At 35.3% G+C, this 21,011-nt stretch overlaps 2 protein-coding genes and 1 pseudogene across 2 annotated transcripts in view; 1 reads left to right on the top strand and 2 right to left on the bottom strand.

Annotated features, from left to right (window-relative positions):
* Nucleotides 1-6,875, bottom strand: part of LOC107716227 (peroxisomal membrane protein PEX14-like) — a 63,838-nt gene extending 56,963 nt beyond the window's left edge. The window contains exons 1-2 of the mRNA XM_016522609.1: nt 6,805-6,875; nt 4,450-4,491 (exon numbers count right to left, since the gene is read on the bottom strand). Of these exons, the coding sequence (XP_016378095.1) occupies nt 4,450-4,491; nt 6,805-6,840 (78 nt within the window). The 5' untranslated portion in view covers nt 6,841-6,875. The remainder of the gene's footprint in view (nt 1-4,449; nt 4,492-6,804) is intronic.
* Nucleotides 6,876-7,116: 241 nt separating this feature from the next.
* On the top strand, nt 7,117-10,423 carry LOC107716098 (DNA fragmentation factor subunit alpha-like). The gene is made up of 6 exons (XM_016522421.1): nt 7,117-7,392; nt 7,818-7,976; nt 8,074-8,228; nt 8,368-8,557; nt 9,572-9,696; nt 10,203-10,423. The coding sequence occupies exons 1-6, from the start codon at nt 7,299-7,301 to the stop codon at nt 10,416-10,418; spliced, it is 939 nt and encodes a 312-aa protein (XP_016377907.1). The 5' UTR covers nt 7,117-7,298; the 3' UTR covers nt 10,419-10,423.
* Nucleotides 10,424-13,898: 3,475 nt separating this feature from the next.
* Nucleotides 13,899-21,011, bottom strand: part of LOC107716097 (mannan-binding lectin serine protease 2-like) — a 14,714-nt pseudogene continuing 7,601 nt past the window's right edge.

The following is a 21,011-nucleotide window of genomic DNA, read 5'->3' as shown; positions in this document are numbered from 1 at the left end:
TTTTATTATTTTTATTTTTTTCCCAAGTTCAGGGTAGGTAAAATATCTTGTTTTTGAAAAGGCTGCATACAGTAAATTAAAAACTACTGTGATACATTTTTTCAGGATTTTTTGATGAAGAACGCATTTATTTGAAATTGAAATCTTTTGTGACATTATAAATGTCTCTCAATTGTAATCACATTATTTAATGCGTCCTTGCAAGAATCGAACTGACCCCAAACATTTGAAAGGTAGTGTATATTTACATACATATTTTAATTCATAGCAATTTATTTACACATAAGATATTAGCTCTTTTTTCCCCAGAAGGATTTTATACAAACACAAGGTAAATTTAATAAGGCTTTGGTGCGGACGGAATTACTTTTTCCAGCCAAAAACATTGGTGAAATGCTGGGAACAGGAAACAGATTGGGCACTGGCACCTTTGGAAAATATGTTCTGCCAAAGTGTGCTGCTTCAATCAACCCAGTCAGATCCTCAAGGCAATCTCTCAAGACTGAGAGACCCCGCATTGGCCCGCTCATCCCCACCTAGTGACCATCAGCCCCAACAATCATGAAATATCTCTGTGGCCTGTGCCCCCATGCCAACCATAACTCTCCTTTACTGCAGACAGCTCCAATAAAGGATTACAATTACAATTAAAGTAATGAGCAAAGGGGGGGGAAAAAGAGAAAAGTCCGAGGATGGATCCCCAGGCAAATTAAATTGTAGCACAGTTTGAAAGTGAGCACAGAGTAAGTCTTTTGGGTTATTACTGGCTAACCACCCCTCATTCCCTCAATAATTAACTTTCAAGTTTCGTAATCAGGAACCAAGGAAATTGAAACAAAAGACAAATGCTGTCCCAAAATGTCTACAGTGACCCACAGATCAAACCTCACCTATAAATGAATGCTCCTGGTGGATCACCTATTCTTTCTGCCATCTGTGTTATTTTACGCAAATCCCTGCAAGGTGGAAGCATATTTCAAAACCAATATTCGAGCAACAGATGTGTTAATTCCAATGCCTGGAGCGCAAGTGGCAACAGCTAGGTGTACGATATAAAGAAAATAATGGTGTAAATGAGCGCCAAGTCAACACAATGACCAATGCCACTGGCTATAATGTCAACATTGGCATCTCGTCAGGCAGACCCCAATTCCTAGGCTTTAGGGATGTTGTCTCTTTTTTTCCAGCATGGTGGTGATAGCAGAGGGGCTCCGGAAATTCAGAGACTGCCGAGCCAAAACAGATCACTTCAAAGCGCCTTATTTAACGCTTGCTAAATTTTTCATCACAGTTGCTTAATATCCTGGGGAAGGGGAGCTTTTGAAGTTGCGGCGAGAGCGGGATGTTCTTCTGACAACTTTCCTTTTTTTCTCCCCCTCCCTCCTCCTTTCACCTCCTCCCTCTGCTCCTGCATCCCTCGCTCTTTCCACAGGAGGCCAGTGATATTTGGGGCGCACGGTGGAGCCCCAGCGGGCAGAGCGAGGATGGGAGAGCGTCCCATGGAGCCGGCAGTTACCATGCCAACACGCTCAGTGTTACAGTCATTGGCGGTAGATCGCAGGAGGGTACCGCAAAACACCACTGGAGGGAAAGATATTTAACCTTTCACACACCTTTGAGGCAGAAAGCCCACCACAGAAGTCTAAAAGGCAAACAAGAGAGCTGACAAACATGGTTCTCTGACAGCCTGAGGTGATTTAGGGGGTTGATTTTTAACTCTACCAAGCCTGAATATGGTTAAATCGTTGGCTTTTGTTGCTACATGTAAATTCAGGCATGTTACTCAGTTGGGAATGTATGGGCATTTTGTGATTTAATAATAAATGCTGATTAGGGTTGCAAAAAGGCAGAACATTTCCAGACAATTTCAGGTTTTTTGGAAACGTTCTGAAAATTTGTGGAATTTTCGGAAACTTTTGAAAATTTTCCAAAATGTTTTCTGGAGGCTTTATACCCCTTTGCAACCTCAATGATGATCTGCCTATGGTTGTGACTTTCAGATGTAGACTGGGGGGGGGAAAGAAAAAGGAAAGGGAACAGGAAAAGGAACAGATTGAGGAAAAGGACAGGGAAAAGGCAAAAAATGGAAAGGAAAAAGGGAAGGGAAAGGAAGGGAAGGGAAAAGGAAATAGAAAAGAAAGGAAAGCATAAGAATAAAGGAGAGAAAAAGAAAGGGAAATAAAGAGGAAAATGTACATGGGAAAATAAAAAAAATGGAAGAGGCAAAGGCAAAGAACAGAAAGTAAAGAAAGGAAAAGGAAATTATAATGAAAGGAAATGGAAATGTAGAGGGAAAATGCAGGGCAAATGGAATTGAAAGTAAAAAGAAGCAGGGAAAATCATAGAGCACAAAAGTAATGGAAAAATAATGCAAATGAAAATGAACAGAAAAGGAGAAAAAGAAAGGAAAATGTAGAATGTAGAAGGAAAAAAGAAAAAGGGCAAAGGCAAAGAGCAGAAAGTAAAGAAAATGAAAGGAAAGGGAAATGTAAAGGGACAAGAAAAAGAAAGTGAAAATGGAAAGAAAAGAACACAACTAAAGGAAATAAACAAGGAAAAGATGAAGTAAAAAAGTAAAAGTAAGAAAAAGAATGGAAATGAAAAGGAAAGGGAAATGTAGAGGGAAAAACATAAGCAAAGGGCAATAAAAGTGGAAAAAAGGGAAATGTACAGGACATGAAAATAAAAGTGAAAATGGAAAGAAAAGGAAAAGAACAAAAATGAAAGTGAAAAAGGAAATGGAGAAGGAAAGGAACAGGAAGGAACGGAAATAAGAAGAAAGGAAAGAAAAGGAAAAAGTGAGGGGGCGGTTAAATAAAGAAATAATCAAGTAGTGCGCAGTGTGTGGGAGAGGGACAGGCCAGGAAGGACAGCCCCTGGAGGCAAGAGCTCAACCCAGAACACGACTGGTACTGGGTTTGACTGACAGGCCAGAGTGCAGCACAGGTCCAAACCTGCTCTGGCTCAGACTCCAGCCAGAGTCACCTGCCACCGAGGAGCGAGGGCCGCCCATCCGGCGAGGTGAGTCAGAACCTGTTAACGTGACTGCTGTCTCCAGCCTGACACCCCGGCACTCGCGCTCAGAGCCTCCCTCCAGCCCTTCCGCTCATCCACATCAAATCCTTTCAGACACAGATTTCAATTATTCACCCCATCCAAATAATGCTTTGTGACATGAATTATCCAGAGCTGTAATAATCCACTTAACTGGGAAAGAGCAGCTCATCAAAAAGAGAAAAGCAGAGGAAAAAAAGGGGGACTTGTCAAGCAGTTAGAAAGCCAAGAAGCCTTAATAATCAACATTTTTCCCCGCTGTTAAGGACAGTGCTTTGAGCATGGCTAGATATCATTCATAGCGGAAAATCACATCACACAAAACCGCACAATACACAGCCTAATTGTCCAATGATAGTAAATGTGCCATAGATAATCCAAGAACTTCCCATTTTAAAAGCAATACAATATAGAGAGCAGTTCCGCTACTGAGGATGGGTGAGCATTACTCACATTCATATACAGTCATATCCAGTGAACTAATCCATCTACTAATTGATGGTCAATTGTTTTCAGAAAATCACAGTCAATGACACCTTTGACATGTTGAGAATTACATTCTAGCAATGAAAAATCATGGTCATACACTACTGTTCAAAAGTTTGGAGTTAGTAAGTTTTTTTTTATGTTTCTGAAAACAGTTTCTTATGCTCACCAAGGCTGCATTTATACAATAAAAACTGTAAATTTGTGAAATATTATTACAATATAAACTAAACATTTTCTATTTTAATATTTTGGAACGTAATTTATTCCTTTGATGGTAAAGCTGATTTTTTTAGAAGCCATTACTCCGGTCTTTAGTTTCACATGATCCTTCTGAAATCCTTCTAATATGCTGATTCAAGAAAAATGTATTCCTATTTTCTTATTATAATCAATGTTAAGAACAGTTGTGCTGCTTAATATTTTTGTGGAAATGGTGCTTAGTATAAGGTTCAAATAAACAGAATTTGTTTGAAGTAGAAATGTTCTACTGTCACTTTTGATCAATTTAATGTGTCCTTAAATATTTTTTTTTTCTCAGAAAGGACACATTAAATCTCACTGAGCCCAAACATTTGAACAGTAGTGTACCTATAGACTCCAACAAGACTAATAAAGTAGTATATTCTGTGTAAAATACAGCAACACCTGAGTTATTGTTTCTACAAAAACAGCAATATAATAAAGGCAGCAACGACCAAGAAGAAATATGTAAATAACAGTAAGAACAATACAAAATACCATTTTTGCTAACAATTCTGTTTTTTCCTATTGCGTTCAACGCATATGGTAAAAATAATGCAAACCAATTGAATTCAAATATTATTAATTGTTTCAAACTGATTCTACTCCTATAAAATCCCTGTACAGAGTAACGTGTGCTAGTTGGTCTGACTCACAATCACTTACCAGCGCTTCTCTTGGAGCCGCGTCTTTGGCTGGAGCAGCGTTCTGAAAGAAACCAGCAGCATTGTGTTACAGCGCCATCTAGTGGCAGAATTTATGACATCCACATGTGTCTATTGCAGTACAGTACAGACTCTAAATGACAGAGATTCTAACCAGACAAAAGTATATAATCAACCAATAAACCCCACCAAAAATGTACACTACCATTCAAAAGTTTTTTTTTTTTGTTCTTTGAAAGAAAAAAATATACTTTTTTCAGCAAGGATGTATTACCGTAAATTGATCAAAAGTGACAGAAAGTGAACATTTATTTTTCTATTTCAAACAAATGCTGTTCTTTCGAATTTTCTATTCATCAAAGAACCCTGGAAAAAAAAAATCACAGTTTCCATGAAAAATGGAAATGCTGAAAATTCAGCTTTGCCATTACAGGAATAAATTACAAAAATAAACTGCTATTTGAAATTGCAACAATATTTCAATATATTATGATTTTTACTGTCTTTCTGAAATAAATAAATGCACACTTGGTGAGCATATGAGACTTCTTTCAAAAACAATAAAAAGTCTTACCAATGCCAACATTTTGAATGGTAGTGTACAAAGCCACCTCCTTTATATTCAGAAATGAATCACAATAAATAGCATCATCAAAGAGCAAATTAAGGGTTGAAATGATAGGATCTACCTATAATAAGTCTGAGATAAACTAATGGCACATTGATTAATTGTCCTTATGTCTCTTTGCCCATACAAAACTAAATTTGCCTCTCCCTGAGCCTGAAAAAGGTTAAACTCAAGTTCCACTAACCTTAACTGTCTATACACTGTAATACTTTTCAAAACCTGATTGTAACTAAAGGCATCTCATTACTCTCAAAAACAGACCAAATATCATCACACTTAACTTCTTATCCAGGCTAGTTAAACACACTCTAACAAACGGCAACACTTCAAACATTCTAAAGATGGCAACAGATTTAGCGTGATAAGAATTATTTTCACACTGCACCAACACACACCAACAGGGTTGATACACTGATCGAACAAAACTCAGCTACAGAATACAACATACTTCCAAAAAAACTAATTAAAAATAAGCATATCTTAAACAGTCATAAAATTCATATATTTGCTATGCAAGTATTTATGACAAACGTTTCCATAACAGTATTTTAATAGAGGAAAATGTACAGGAATAATAATGCAAGATCCACATCCCGCTGAGACATTAAATTCATTAAGAACATTTAGTTAATAAGATTGCAAGCCCAAAAATGAAAAGTCTGTCATCAGTTGAAAAAAAAAAAAAAAAAATCATGGAAAAAAGATGCACTGGAAATGAATAGTGATTGAGGATGTCATTCTGCCTTACATCTGGTCTTGTGGCCCAATTAAAATAATTAAAACATGATGAAAGATTGTTATCCCTTTTATTCCTTGTTGATTTATATAGCATATTTTAAGCTTTAATAATTCAAAGTACTTTACATAATTTAAAGAAAAATATGAGTACGAGTCAAGTTGAACATTTTAGAAGATGAGTAAAGAAAAATAAGTAATAAAAGTTTAATTAACGGATTGAAGTATTAATAAAAAAATAATAAATATAAAAATTAAATTAATGAAATAATGTCAATTCATATAATTTCTAAATATCTTTATTATAAATTATTAGAAATATAATACATATAAGCACACAGACTGAAACAAATAAGAGACATGTTCTGATACTAATTCAGTCAAGAATTAAAATGAATGTGTTTACATACTTTGATGTTTTTTTTTATTACTGATTTTTCAACTATTTTGCATCACCCCTGAATATGTTAAAGTATCATATCTCTAACATACCTTTAGGTTTGGAACAACAAGAAGGTGGGTAAATGATGACAGACTGTTCATTTTTGGTTGAATTATCCCTTTAATTCGTTACTGATACATTGCATAAATAATGCTTATATGTCGGCTGTAAACAGATCAAATTGAGTTCTTTACTGAGACAGATGAGCACATGGAGGGATGAATGTGTCATGTTTTTAGGTCAACGACCTCATGGATGATTGTCCATATAGCTATATTTCACAGAGACTGACACATTGATATCTGCAGTGGAATGTCCTGTATGCGCTATTCTCTGTGCCTGCACCTGTCACACACATCTGTCTAACTGCATGGGATGAGACAGTGAACAGGGCGCTAGAAAATTAGCTAAAACTTTTCCAAAACAATATGGGACTGCCAGATTATGAGCTTATCAATAATTAATGCGTGCCAAATTGTGCATTTACTATGCAGGTCCACGGCCGAACAATCCGAATGCATGTTGTTAGACGGATGAATGTTATCAACTACCTGATTTTGGTGGTCAGGTTGGTCCGGGGATGCCATCTTCTCAGAGCTGTTAGCCAGAAGGCTAAGGACGCTGATTCTTCAGCAGTGCTCGATTACTTTAGTCTGAACTAGTGATATGAAGTTCGAGTCATTTGCATTGATCGGTTCTTTTGAACTGTTCGTTTCAAAGAACGAGATCAAAAAAGTGAACAAGAGCTCAGTCCGTGTCTTTGTGAATCGGTTCAATTGATTGATTTAAAAGATTTGATTCAAAAGAACGATTCATTCACATTGCAAGGTCAACGAGCTGTTATCGATTCGATCATGCACATTTCAAAACACGGAAGCCGAAATGTATTTATTTTAAAAAAAATTTGTGAGACAGTCTCAGACAGATAGTGACACTATTACGTGTAATGTGAGTTATGAGGCTTTAGACACAAAAATAATATCCAAGAACAAAGTATGAAGCTTTGAAGATACTTAATTATAAACTTTAAACTTTGACTATTATCATGGCAGAATTAAAAGCGTGTAAAGTGTGTAACATTAGCCGAGAGAAGCATTATGGACTGGCGGTAACCTCTCTGGATCAGCTCAAAATAAAAGGTGTGTTTGAAAATAAAGTCGTTTTCAGCCTGAACGGAGTAAATAGCCTTTTCAGATGAAATTATGAAATAGATTATTTGGTAATTTAAAGTGTTTTTCGTAGTAGGCATAATTTGAAAATATATGTTAGAGTCAAGTTTAAAATAATTTTAGAAGTTAAAGATGACTATAGATAAATAATATTAGTAATTAAAGTAATAATAATGAAAATTATAAACTAAATTATATATATATAAAATTAATAATTCAACATTTAAAAATATATATATTTTTTAAATATGTTTTCGGAATTGATTCAGGATTGTTTAATTTCTCTCTCTCTCTCTTTCTCTCTCTCTCTCTCTCTCTCTGTTTTTAAAAGTTGACAGTTCATCCTATGCTCTATTTGTCATTTGACACATTCTCCTCATCTCTGTCACCCACAGGTGGTGAGGCTCTAGGGTTCAGTCCCAGTGCATCAGTCTCAGTGGTGCTAGAAGTTGATGGGACTATTGTGGTAGATGAGGCTTACTTCATGTGTCTGCCAGCAAATACAAAATTCATGCTGTTGCATGCCGATGAAATATGGATGCATTCTCATCAAGGTGAAATATAAACTATTCCAGGTTTTTTTTTTTATGTATTTATTTATTTATATTTGTTCAGCACACTTACTAATCTAAACGGGTCTATTTTGTCTAGTTGATGGAGGGACAGCACAGCCTTGCAGAAAGTCCACTGATCTGGAGGTAGATGGAAAAGACACTGTTGATGGGTTTGAATCTTGGCGCAGTTTGGCAGAACAGCTCAGACAGGACCTGGCCAGTATTATCCTCTTGTCCGAGGCAGATCTACAGGTCTGTGTGATTCTGGCTTAGTGGCTTTTTATTTTGCGATATATCTGACTATTATCATTTACATGTATGATTATAGTGTGTAAACAGCCAATGTTGTACTGTGGTTTACAGAGAATAATTGTATAAATGTGTGTTACAGAGTTTGATTGATGTGCCATGCTCAGATCTGGCTGCAGCGTTGGACTTCTCACAGCAGAAAACCCAGGTCCTACAGGACACGCTGCAGAGAATGCTGGACCGCAGGGAAGAAGAGAGACAGTCCAAAGAGTTACTGAGGCTCTATTTGAAAGCCATGGAGCGAGAAAGCACCTGGGACCCACAAGAAGATAGTAGGGACATATTTTAGATACCAGCAATACAAGAAAAATTCCCAAGTAAAGTCACAGCAAGTTATTTAAAGGAATGGTTCCTTAGTTGTTTTTTTTTCTTTCTTTCACTGAACTAATTTTGGAAAATTACATCTCTTGCTCATCAATGGATCCTCTTTGTAGTGAATGGGTGCTGTCAGAATAAGAGTCTAAACAGCTGATAAAAACATCACAATAATCCACAAGTAATCCACACAACTACAGTCCATCAATTAATGTCTTGTGAAGCCAAAAGCTGCATGTTTGTAAGAAACAAATTCACCATTAAGGCATTCTAACTTTAAAACCATTGTTTCTGACCAGAATACGGGCCCATAATCCATCAAAGTTTCAGACAGTGAAAAAGTCCATGCCTTCTTATCTCATATCAAAATCCACCAACATATTTGTTTAGAACCATTTTGATTTGTGCATATTTCTCTCCTGATTTAGACAAGAAGACTTTTTTTAATAGAGAAAGCAATTTTACGGATAGAACACTCCTATTTTGCCCAGAAGCAACAGTTTAAAGTTAAAAACATCTTAATAATAGATTGGTTTATTACAAACATGCAGCTTTTCAATTCACAAGATGTTTAATTGATGGACTGAAGTCGTGTGGATTATTGTGATGTTTTTATCATTACTCTCATTCTGACGGCACCCATTCACTCAGGATCCATTGATGAGCAAGTGATGTAATGCTAAAGTTATGCAAATCTGTTTTGATAAAGAAACAAACGCATCTACATCTTGGTTGGCCTGAGGGTGAGTACATTTTCAGCAAATTTTCATTTTTGGGTGAACTATTCCTTCAATGTTGCTTTGACTCTGCTCCCACTAGATGGCATCGCTGAGCCATTTCTAAGTTCATTTTATCAGTACTTGGTGGAATGAAGAAAAGTAGCAGCTTGGATGATCAACAGTTTATCTGTTGCTGTGACAGCCCTAATCTTTCCAGTGCTTTCAGGATGTTAACCACTGTCATTGCTGCAGGCGCTAGACTTGATGAGACAGATGGGGTGCAGGTGGAGGCCGCAGCAGGGTTCCGCTCCACAACAATAATGCTCCTGAAGGACAAAAAATACCCAGAGACCAGACTATCCAATGAAGAGCTACAGGTATGACATCTGACAGTGTTGTAAGACCTCCCACAATTTCTTAAGAATGGTGTAAAACCTAAGCATATTTATCATTATTTTACACCAGAGAGTGGAAGTCAATATGAACATCATTCAAAGTCTGTTCTTCCTGCGTAATACAACATTTCAGAGTGAAACAGGATATTCAACTAGAAAAAAAAAAAAAATAAGGCAGAACTTGATTTGATCCATCAGGAATTGATTGGTTTGTGAAAAGTAGATGTTGCTTAGGGTTAATTTTGGTGTCATGTTGACTGAACTTTCAGTCAAATATCAGTAGGGGTCTCTTACTGTTTTCAGCCACAGGAGTATAATTAATCTGTTATTCAGTTTGATAAAAAAATATATATAAAAACCCTAATAATTAATTATGTTATTTGATAAAATAGTAATTATGTCATAAAAACAGGGACATTTTTGTATTTGCATATTTAAAAGCATATGGTTTAGTGTTATTGTCTCATATGAATGTATTTTTTATGCAGATGGTGGCGGGGCATGGAGTGGAGGTCATGATGGAGGTGTTGGGCTGGGACTGTGAAAGGACATCAGCACTGGTCCAGGCATGTGAAAGTGAGCTCAGTAAACGCCTACAGCGAGTTCAAGCCCTGCAATCCCTCAGTGCTCAGAATCAGTCCACTTCACAACCACACACTGAGAGAGAGACCCGAGCCAAACGATGCAAAAAACACACACACTGACAAACCTCTATATTTGTGACCCTGGATCACAAAAACAGGCTTAAGTAGCACGGGTATATTTCTAGCAATAGCCAAAAATACATTGTATGGGTCAGAATTATTGATTTTCCTTTTATGCCAAAAATCATTAGGATAATAAGTAAAGATCATGTTTAATGAAGATATTTTGTAAATTTCCTACTGTAAATATATCAAAACATAATTTTTGATTAGTAATATACATTGCATTTGGACAACTTTAAAGGCAATTTTCTCTGTATTTTGATTGTTTTTGCACCCTCAGATTCCAGATTTTCAAATAGTTGTATCTCAGCCAAATATTGTCCTATACTAACAAAACATACATCAATGGAAAGCTTATTTATTCATCTTTCAAGTGAAAAAATTTACCCTTATGACTGGTTTTGTGGTCCAGGGTCACATTTTTGTGGACTGCTTCATTGCATTCCATGTAAAAAAAATGAATGCAGACAGTGTTTTTTTAATTTTTGGATAGTAATTGTTTTGATAATAGTATAGTGTATAAAAATGCTTATCTGTTGCCTGTAAAGTCGAGCCTTCTTTCAGGACTTTGTTTGGTGATAATAACAATCTTATACTATGTAATTTACAAGTTAATTAATGAAAGAAAAAAATTTACAAAGCAAGTAAACATTTTAGAGAAAATTTAATGTTATAATTACAGTATTTCAAAAGGGAGGTAAATGATTTATTATTGATTGTACCAGATACCTTTAGTATACGCTGGCAGATATGACATTTTAATACCTATTAGAAGCATATAATGCAACTTTATGATATTCCTTAGGGAAGCAATGTATTACCATTGTATTACAAGGTTCACTAAATGTGTCAAATTGGAAATGCTAGCAATCTAGCCCGTGGGCAGCACAATTTTTTTTTTTTTTTCTGTGAAACTGTTTGCAGCACTTGTTGAAACGTCAAATGATACGAAATAATATTTTTAGACTAAAAAGATTTTGACATTTAATTTTGGGCATTAATATAAATCAAGTTACATAATGGAATGGGAAAAAATATTTCACCTTGTCAGAGAGCATTGAGTATGGTAATGTATGTAGATAAAATTTCAATGTTAATAAACTAATGAAGAGACCTGTTGGTCTGTTCCTGTTCACCATGAATGTCTTGTTAAAACAATCTATTTCTGTGCAGATGTAGTTCTACCTTACGTTGTAATGAGCATGTGTAGGCTTTGATTGGTGTTGGGTGGGTTTGTGAAGCCAGTCTTAGTGCTGTTTTGTGGCTGTGATGTACTATTGATTAGAATTTTTGAATTGTGACCATTGTTAGACTATATGCCAATGATCAGAATATCACGTCAACAGGATGTAGAGATGTTCCTGGGCAATTCATTAGACTGGTATTACATATGCAGTCCCCAACTGAACTGTTCTAGTAATGGGCTTCCTGTCTTGAAACCCTTAACAGATGATTTTACTCATTTTTTCTCAGTATTACAACAGTCATGTCTTTATTCTGATCATTTTTACCTTATATTTTTCATAGACTTAATTTTTTGAGTAATTATAACAGTAAAGTCTTATTCTTCTGTTCTTAATAATGTGAAGTATTAGGAATTAAGTAGTGAGTTTAAATGCTCTTGTTAAGGAACCTTTTTATTAGCTGTCTGTGATTGTTGGTATAATGTCAGTGAGCCGGATCAATGCGTGACACTGCGACCACCTTGTCCTCACATCACTGAGCTCTGACCACCAGAAGCAAGTAAATCAACTGTGAATTATGTACTCTCTACCAGACAAGCGTGACCACAGCTTCAACCAGGGTCTGTTGTTGCATGATGGATTGGCTGTGTCATGCAGGGAAAACCCCAGTGCATTGATCATTCACTGACTCCTGGTAGCATACTGAGATCTACAGGTTGAAGAATATGTCTAAAATAATAAATGAGAATACAGAATGAGCTGTTGTAAAATATATATATTTAACCCTACTTTATTAAAGCCTACTGTATTGTATTTGATACATACATTTCTAAGGCCTGTAAAGAAAAATGTCCACCTTCAGGTTAAGGTGCACGTATTTTTGCTGTGAAATCTTCAATAATTTTCATATTGTTATTAATATTTCAAGATGCACATTTACTAAATTGACGCAGCTTAGGTTTAAATGATTAAACATCCCTGTAAAGCTGCTTTGACACAATCAGTATTGTATAAAGCGCTATTCAATTAAAGGTGACTTGATTATCCATACATAATTTTTTTAGAAAAATCATGTTAAAATGTATCAAATACAGTATGATACTACAGGCCTTATTTGTTTATAAATATTTGTCTCGAAATTATCATGAATGGCATTATATGTTTTGCCCCCCACAATTAAAACTACAGAGCTTTCATGAAAGCATTCAAATATCTTACTAAGACATATTATTGGGAGATATAAAGTGACAACTGATATTTATATGATTTTATGCAAGTAGTCTGTTATACTGTTATAAAAATCGTGATGCTTGTCTTAAGCACCACTGTTGTTTTTGTTTAGTTAGGAATGTATTTAAATAGTAAATGTTGGTATGAGATGTTGCTCTGAATGCATGCAACATTTGCAGTAAACTTTCAGTTGTTTATATATTCATGCTTCAAGTTCATGTGATAGGACACAGGTTTAAGTAGGCTTGAGAATGATTAAAACTCCACAGGGCCAAAATAGCACTGGAGAGGTAATTACGTGGGGCTGGAGAGACCCTACAGTCCCCCTTGATAGAAGACAACAAGAGAAACTCTTGAGATCAGATGCATAATGCAAAAGAATCTAATGACTGTAAATCATGATGCCTGAGCTTACTTGACTTTTAAACAAACACCTTTGCATTAACACCAGCTTTATGAAAATGAAACGAGTAACTCTGGGTTATGCCATTTTCATTATTTAATTATTTCGCTGAAGAAAATAGTTATGAATCAACATAAAATAATTCACAATATAGCACGCCCTCTGTTCTCCTTTTTTCTTTTAGAAAGCTACCATGACATAACTTTTATTAAACTATATTATATTAAGTACATTCATTAAGTGACATCTTTCTACTAGAAATTACAGTTCCTGACATGTAAACTAACAAATTGTTAACCGAACACTGCATTCAGAACCAGAACTATTCTATTTTTTTTATGTAACAATAAATATACTTTAAATTAAATTTTGTGATCAAGTATTTTGACAGTATTTTATTTTTTTATATTTATATATTTTATTGCGTTTATTTATTAACTATATATTTTATTTTTTATACCCCCTCCTTCAAAAAAAAAAGCAAATGAATAAAAAGACACACACACATTTAAACTATTCAAAATTGTATGCCTCTAGTTTAGTTTATTTATATAGCACATGTAAAAATGGGGCCAACCAAAAGGCTGCACAAAAAAAAAAAAAAAAAGATTAATAAAACAACAATAGTCTATGACTGAGATGTCACATGCAAAGCTGTTATGTAAAAGTAATTAAAGATAATTTGGTCAATAATAAATTCATATCAAATCAAAGTCAAACGCTTCAAAATTGTTCAGCTGGTTTCGGACATGATTTCTTCAATCCATGAAAGATAATTGCTCACTTTAGTATAAACCCCATAATACCCAGGCTGAGCGCAGCCGTGACCCCATGACACAATACCGCCTATGAACCAACTTTTACTCTGTGTGTCAAAAAACGCATAGAGCCCTCCACTGTCCCCCTGGCATGTTCATGTTCTCTGTCACTACTAGTTTCCCTTTAGCTGTCACTGTGGAGTCATATTTAGCCTTACAGTCCTCAAAATCAGTGACGGGTAAAAGTGCGTACTGGAGATTATTGGAATAACGCAGGTCTGTTTATATTCGACACACCCCATCCAGACACCTTCACGACGTCATTAGCCTTCAAAACAAACCGCTCTTGCCTCCCAGGCAAACACACAAGCATGACGGCTTTACTGACAGGTACCTTATACTCCAGTTTAATCAGGGCAATGTCATGGTTGAAGTTAATATTATCGTGATGGTACTGAGGGTGAATGAAGACTTTCTGTGGAATGCCAACTACTGCCTCGTTGTCATGTTGTTTGACTATGCCCATCTTCAGCTGCAGGTTGGAAGTATCTGTGTAGCTTTTCAGGACATGAGCAGCAGTGAGGACCCAGTCCGAAACAAGGGAAGCGCCACCGATGAACCGATGGCCCAATCGTATCATGACCTGCCAGGGGATCTTGTTCTTTTCTGCATTCTCCCCGCCAATCACCTTTGATAGCTTAATCTCAGGCTGTCCACAAACTAAGAGACAGCAAACAGCAAATAAGTGTTTACACTTTTTTTTTTTTTTTTGTATTCTCACATATGACATTGAAAATCAATCAAAGATATGACACTGATATAAACAAGAAGTAAAAAATGTGGACACACTTGCTCGTTTTTTTAAATTATTGCTATTTTCCACATTTTAGAATAACAGTGAAGCCTGCAAACCAATGGTTCTCAACCTTTTTGACAACAATTTTCAAAGGCCTTATGACTTGCCCCAGTTGTCCATGCTTAACTGGATCACAATTTCTGCCCAATAAAATATTTTAGAGCTTGGCATAGCTAGAAAAATGCAAATTCATTTTAAAAATGCTCATGGAGTTAAGATTTTAATCATTTACATGACTTTCCCAGGTCTAGAAATCACACTTTACAATTAGCCTTCCTCATATATCCAGGTTTTCCAAGACTGGGAATTCCTGGTTCTTCAAAGACCAAAAATGTAGTAAGTAATATTAAAATAAATAAATACATACATACATTAAAATAAGCAATAGATTAATTTCTTTAGTTGTTTTATCTTATTTTAAATTATTTTAAGTCATTTGGTTGAGGGCCATTGCTTTAAACTATGAAATAACACAAATGGAAATTATTTTGAGGCGCAACCTTTTAGATTACAACTCTGCACACTCTCAGGATTTTTAAACATTTTAAAACTTTTTTGAACTTATATTTTTTTGTTTTGTAAAGAAATTCAAATGTAGGCACAAATTATATTTCTCTTCAAAACTAATTTGAGCATATAAGCATAAGCCTTTTTGATAAGAAGTTTTTTTAAGATCATGAAAAACAGTCAAATGTGTCCATACTTTTGATGGTAATGTATAATAAAACATGATAGTGTAGTGTAAAAAACTGATACACCATATGCATTAAACTCACTGGGTGAACATATCTGGAGTATTTTTGCACCCAGGGCATCTCTCCAGTAGCCATCATGTGCACAGGAATAGACCCCTAATTTCAGAAAGAAAAAAATTAAGGCTCCTCCACAATGTAAACCTCAAGTGATAACTGATCTGTAGTACAATGTGTAGCTTTCCAAATACTGCGACATTTACTCTTTACCATTTGTTCCAGCTTTCACTGTGTAGAATTCATCACAAGAATACTTAGCCACAGATTTATATGTGGATGTGGTGAATTTCACACTTGCATTATACACTTCTACAGGATCTCCACAATCAACAACTGCAAAAGAGGGACATTTGGTCATTGACACAGTCTATACACACAATGAATGACGATGCTGGTGAAACCTAAGCATGTCCATTTTTTAAGTTGAATGTCTGGTTCTTAAATTCTGTATACTGTCGATTATTGTTACTTTCATGTTGAGTTTAATCTATTTTTCTTTTCTTTTTTTCTTCCTATTATTTATGTTTGTTCTTTTCTCACATTTTAACACTTTACACCTTGTACACTAAAAGATTTTGGAGGTCAAATCTCAACATTTTATGTTGATCATTGCATTTAAAATGTTCAGTTGGTTGAACTAAAAGACATTCAGTTCACATAATTTAATTGAGCCAACTGAGAATTTGCAATGCATTAAGTCAACATAAAATTTTGATCTTTTTTTATTTATTTGACCTCCAAAATATTTTAAAGGTGTACTATGAGTACTATACCAGTTGTTTTTGCATTCTCCTGTATTTTTATGAATATTTAATCAAGCACCATTTTCCCTGCAAAAGCCATTTCTTAGTTTTGTTTCTTAATTTTAGTTTTGTTTCCTATTAAAAGTGTTGAAATGTACTTAGAATAAAACAAATTTACTTGAAAAACAACTAAAAAAGGTATTTTAGAGAACATCTCAAATTAATCCACACCTCAAAATTTTTTTTATTAAAAATCTTTGCCATTGAGGTAAGAAAAACAGATTTCTCTAAAAACAAGTCACATAATTATGTTTCAGGTATTCTGAAGTAATCTTTACTTTGTCATAATCGTTCATTTTCACCAAGTGCATTTATCGTTTTTTTGTTGTTTTTTTTCATGAAAAACTGCAAATCCTAAATGGATGAAAAATATGCTTTTTGTTATAAGTGTCATCACTATTTCATCACAGAATTATTTTCTGAGTTTGTAGTAAGAATTGCACTCACTTCAGCTTGAAATAGCACCTCAGGTTTTAAAACGTACCTCCTCTTTGGTACGTAAGTAAACCCCCATTGACGATTATATACACTTCATGCTTATCTGGGATTCTTGAACAACTTACTGATGCAGCGAGGCATTGGTCCATTCCAAAATCCACCCTTCAGGCATGTGGCTTGATAAAAGGGCAAAGCTTCTTCCTCCTAAAGATGCAAAAAAGTCACTTTTAAGTCCATAAATAGCATACCAAGCTCCTTTTCTTAAATCTTAGAGAAAGTAAAAGGTTACCAGAATTAAATCATAGCCCATATCACACGTGACATTGAAAGTGTCTGTCATGATATACTGAGACTGCTGGGGCTGAATGCGTCCATGTTGAGGAGCCACAGGGTTTGGGCATGGCTGAGCTATGAAAGCAGGGAACAGTAATGAAAACATACATGCTGGAAAACAGGCCATTAACTTGTCATTTAAATGTTTATGTGATTCTTGATGCATCATGTCCACAATGTCTTTTCAGACAACCATCAAATCTGAATCCCCACTTCATAACTTTTTTTTTTTTTTTGCACAACACTGACAGCCTTACAGTATGTAACCGTTTAGGGGCACATTCACAATAAAAACCTGTGTATACAACAGTGAAAAAATGCATTAAACATTTCAGTTGTACTGGTATTGTGTGTTTATTGGCATTTTGATATCATCTTAAAATGTTATTTTGAGTTAAATGTTATTTACTTGAAATGTGTTTGACAGAGATTCCACACAACACATAATTGGCAAACACCTTCATATTAACTATATTGCACACACACTCAGGAATACTCTATTCTGATTGGCCAATCATGGTATTCAGTGGTCAGCCACTTCTTAATAGAATGCAGTGCCCACCCACTTTTTCAGCGAGTATTTTTTCCATATGGTTTTAAAAAGTCTTTAGGAGTTATGTCATGAACCAAACCAACCAGCTGCGAGGTGATTCACAACATTACAACCTTTAATTTGATGCAAAAAAAAAAACTATTCGAAAATCACGCAAAAAGACAAAGATACAAGACTGTGTATTTGACGGCTTTAATGAGCGAAAGAATTACAATCCCATGAAGCATTGCAGATGAAAAAATCTAATAAAAACTCTGGAGAAATATAATGTTATTACACTCTAAAAAATGCTGGGTTAAATACAACCCAGGGCTGGGTAAAATAGGGACAAACCCAGCAATTGGGCTGTTTTGACCCAGCGGTTGGGTTAAATGTTTAACCCAACTTTCTGGGTAGTAACCCAACCGCTGGGTCAAAACAGCCCAATTGCTGGGTTTGTCCCTATTTTACCCAGCCCTGGGTTGTATTTAACCCAGCATTTTTTAGAGTGTAATGTGAAGATGTTGGTTTTATATGTAGAAGCAACATATTTTACATTTACTGCAACATATGCAGTTAGGTAATTTGAATGAAGGGTGAATGACTTGATTACGTTATTCGCAGGGAAAGAGTTCATTTGACTTGTTGAGATTTTCTTTGCAGAAAAATGTGTAATGTAGTTCTTCACCCCACACTAAAGAATGCTGGGTTATATTTAACCCAGCATTTTTTAGAGTGCAGGCATTCCACTGTTGAATGCAATTGTTCAAAATACATTGAAATAATGCAGGCTGGTTGCTTCAATTATTAGCAATTATATTTAATTGTCCTAAATATATTATATTTAATTGCTTTAGCTATTAACAATCTCATAGCTCCTAGTTGGTCTTCTTTAAAGTTTTAAATTTATCATTAAATCTCACTATGGAGAAAATCAACTGGATTTTTATTTCCCGGAACATGACCATTGCACTATTCAATGTCGTCCATGGTCATGTGTTTTTTTCTTAAAAGAAGTATTAAGATAATACAGGCATGGTTATAAAATATTTTCAACTCAAATCAGTATTTCAAGGCCACATATTTATTTGGTGAGCAGTCTTAATATGTAGGATTATGTACAGTTAGCTGCTTATTATCAGAAAATAAACTGCTGTTGGGTACATTATCCCGTACTTATCATATAATGGAACAGAAAAGGGTGTTGTAAACTACCTGTGCTGGTATACTTGATCTTCCAGCCTTTGTTTTTCCCCGAGTGGTCTGAGCGGAAGGTCACATGCACTTTGTGAGTTCCCGTCTCTATTTTTCTTGGTGGGGTCTTGCCGCAAAATGGGCCGTACTCCCTCTCACCTGCAGTGATCTTAAACAAAACAGTTTGAATTGTCAGTGAATACAAATGGCAACAGATAAACAAGTCTCTTGGGAGGTGGGAGGGTGAGGAGAAATAATAAGCGGTTGTGGAGGGCATGAGAGAGCATACATTATGTATTCAACAGCCTTCAGGTCAGTGATTAGTGGAATAGTCTGACGCTTCTCACCAGTGCTGAGGAGACCGTAGGCAGTCAGGGGGGAAAAAAACTAAACTGAAAGACTACAGCTTTAACAAGCTGTTAAACACCATAAAATGGGATTGGATTTAGTCATTAAAATCAAATGAGCTTTGATGCAGAGTATAAAAATCAGTGCTGAAAGTAAACACTCTTAAACACTTATCATGCTTATTTTCATGGAGAGTCAATCTTATGTGTGTAAACCACTCTAAAATCAATCTTTCTTAACACCCAACAAGGACACTAGAAAGCATATTATAGCACTCTTCAAACAGTAATTGTACCATGTACTATAAACTGTATTATAAATCTTACTTAAGCTATTGCATAGCTCAGTATAAGGTACAACAACATACGACTGTTTGTGGGGATTCTATGAACCATATAAAATATTTTATTACATTCAATACTCAATGAGTTAACTGTCTTATAGTTCTTTTTTTGTTAGTTATTCTGCACTTTAATCATTGTATTATGTTAAAATCTGGGTATGATTTTTATTGTGGGGGGTCACAGAAAAATGACACTGAAAAAGCAAATCTTCAACATTAATACTTCTCACACACTGAAAAAAGCACAAGAACATGTGATTGTATATAATCATGTTAACTGTATTTAACAACCATTTCTAACATTTTTCTTATAAACTGTAAACAGTAAACTGATAAAATGCATAAACTGATAAAACATATGCCTTCAATGCAGTGTAAATTTCTTCAAATAAATAGCGTCTGCCAAATGCATAAATGTAAATACCTTCAGAGAGTGTTCATAAACTGGCATGACAAAAAAAATATATAATTTTAGGTCCATAAAGCTGTCTTTAACAAAGAAATCAAATTTTCTCGCAAACCTCATAATCATAATAGAAATTTTGTACACACATTGCACAACACATCCGAGTGTTGAAAAAGTCAAAACATTTCAAGAAAAACATAGGTTAGCCAGTATTTCCAACGACTTAAACGATTAGTCAAATTGACCCACAACATAATATAAGGACATTTTGCCCAAAAATGAAAATTCTGTCATTCCAAACATGTTTCCAACAACACTGGAATGTTTCCAGCATTCATGCTGTTCCAAACATTTTTCAAAATGTCTTCTTTCATTCATATGTTGTTGTTTTTTTAAATTATGACAGAATTGTCAATTTGGAGTGAAGTGTTCCATTTAATCTTAACAAAATCATGTGAAGTGTGTCTTTAAATTCTTGTCATAAAGCTTGGCAAACTCCTCAATCTCTATTTTATCAGGTAGAGGTATAGAGAGTTCCCGAATGACCCACAAGGATCCCATTAAAGTGACTCACACACGTGTACACACACACACACACACACATATATTATGCCTGTTGTTTTTGGTTTGAACTACCATCCTAGCTAGAGTGCTGTCAGTGCTTGCTGATTGTAAAATAACCAACCTTGAGGATGTCATAAGGGCAGTGGATTTCAGGATGAGTCTCCACATCAAATAGTTCCTGGAAGTCCAGGGTCACTTGGAAGCCTTCCATCAAACTGATAGTGTAAACACACTGGCTCATCTTGGGGTAAACACCTGGGTACTCTGGACTGCTCAGTTCTCCTGACCTCTCCTGAAACACCTGCCCACTACACTCAGCTAAAGTGGAAAAAATGCATTTTCACACCCACTAGGAATTGTCAAAAGCACACATATATACGCTCAACAGACAACTATCCATGCCACATTTAACACTGAGGGCTGCAGGAAATTGCAACATTGATTTT

The sequence above is a fragment of the Sinocyclocheilus rhinocerous genome, unplaced genomic scaffold, assembly GCF_001515625.1.
Source record: "Sinocyclocheilus rhinocerous isolate Xijiao unplaced genomic scaffold, SAMN03320098_v1.1 scaffold148, whole genome shotgun sequence".
NCBI lineage: Eukaryota > Metazoa > Chordata > Actinopteri > Cypriniformes > Cyprinidae > Sinocyclocheilus > Sinocyclocheilus rhinocerous.
Note: the sequence above shows the minus strand (reverse complement) of the source record. Positions and strands in the feature narration are given on the sequence as shown.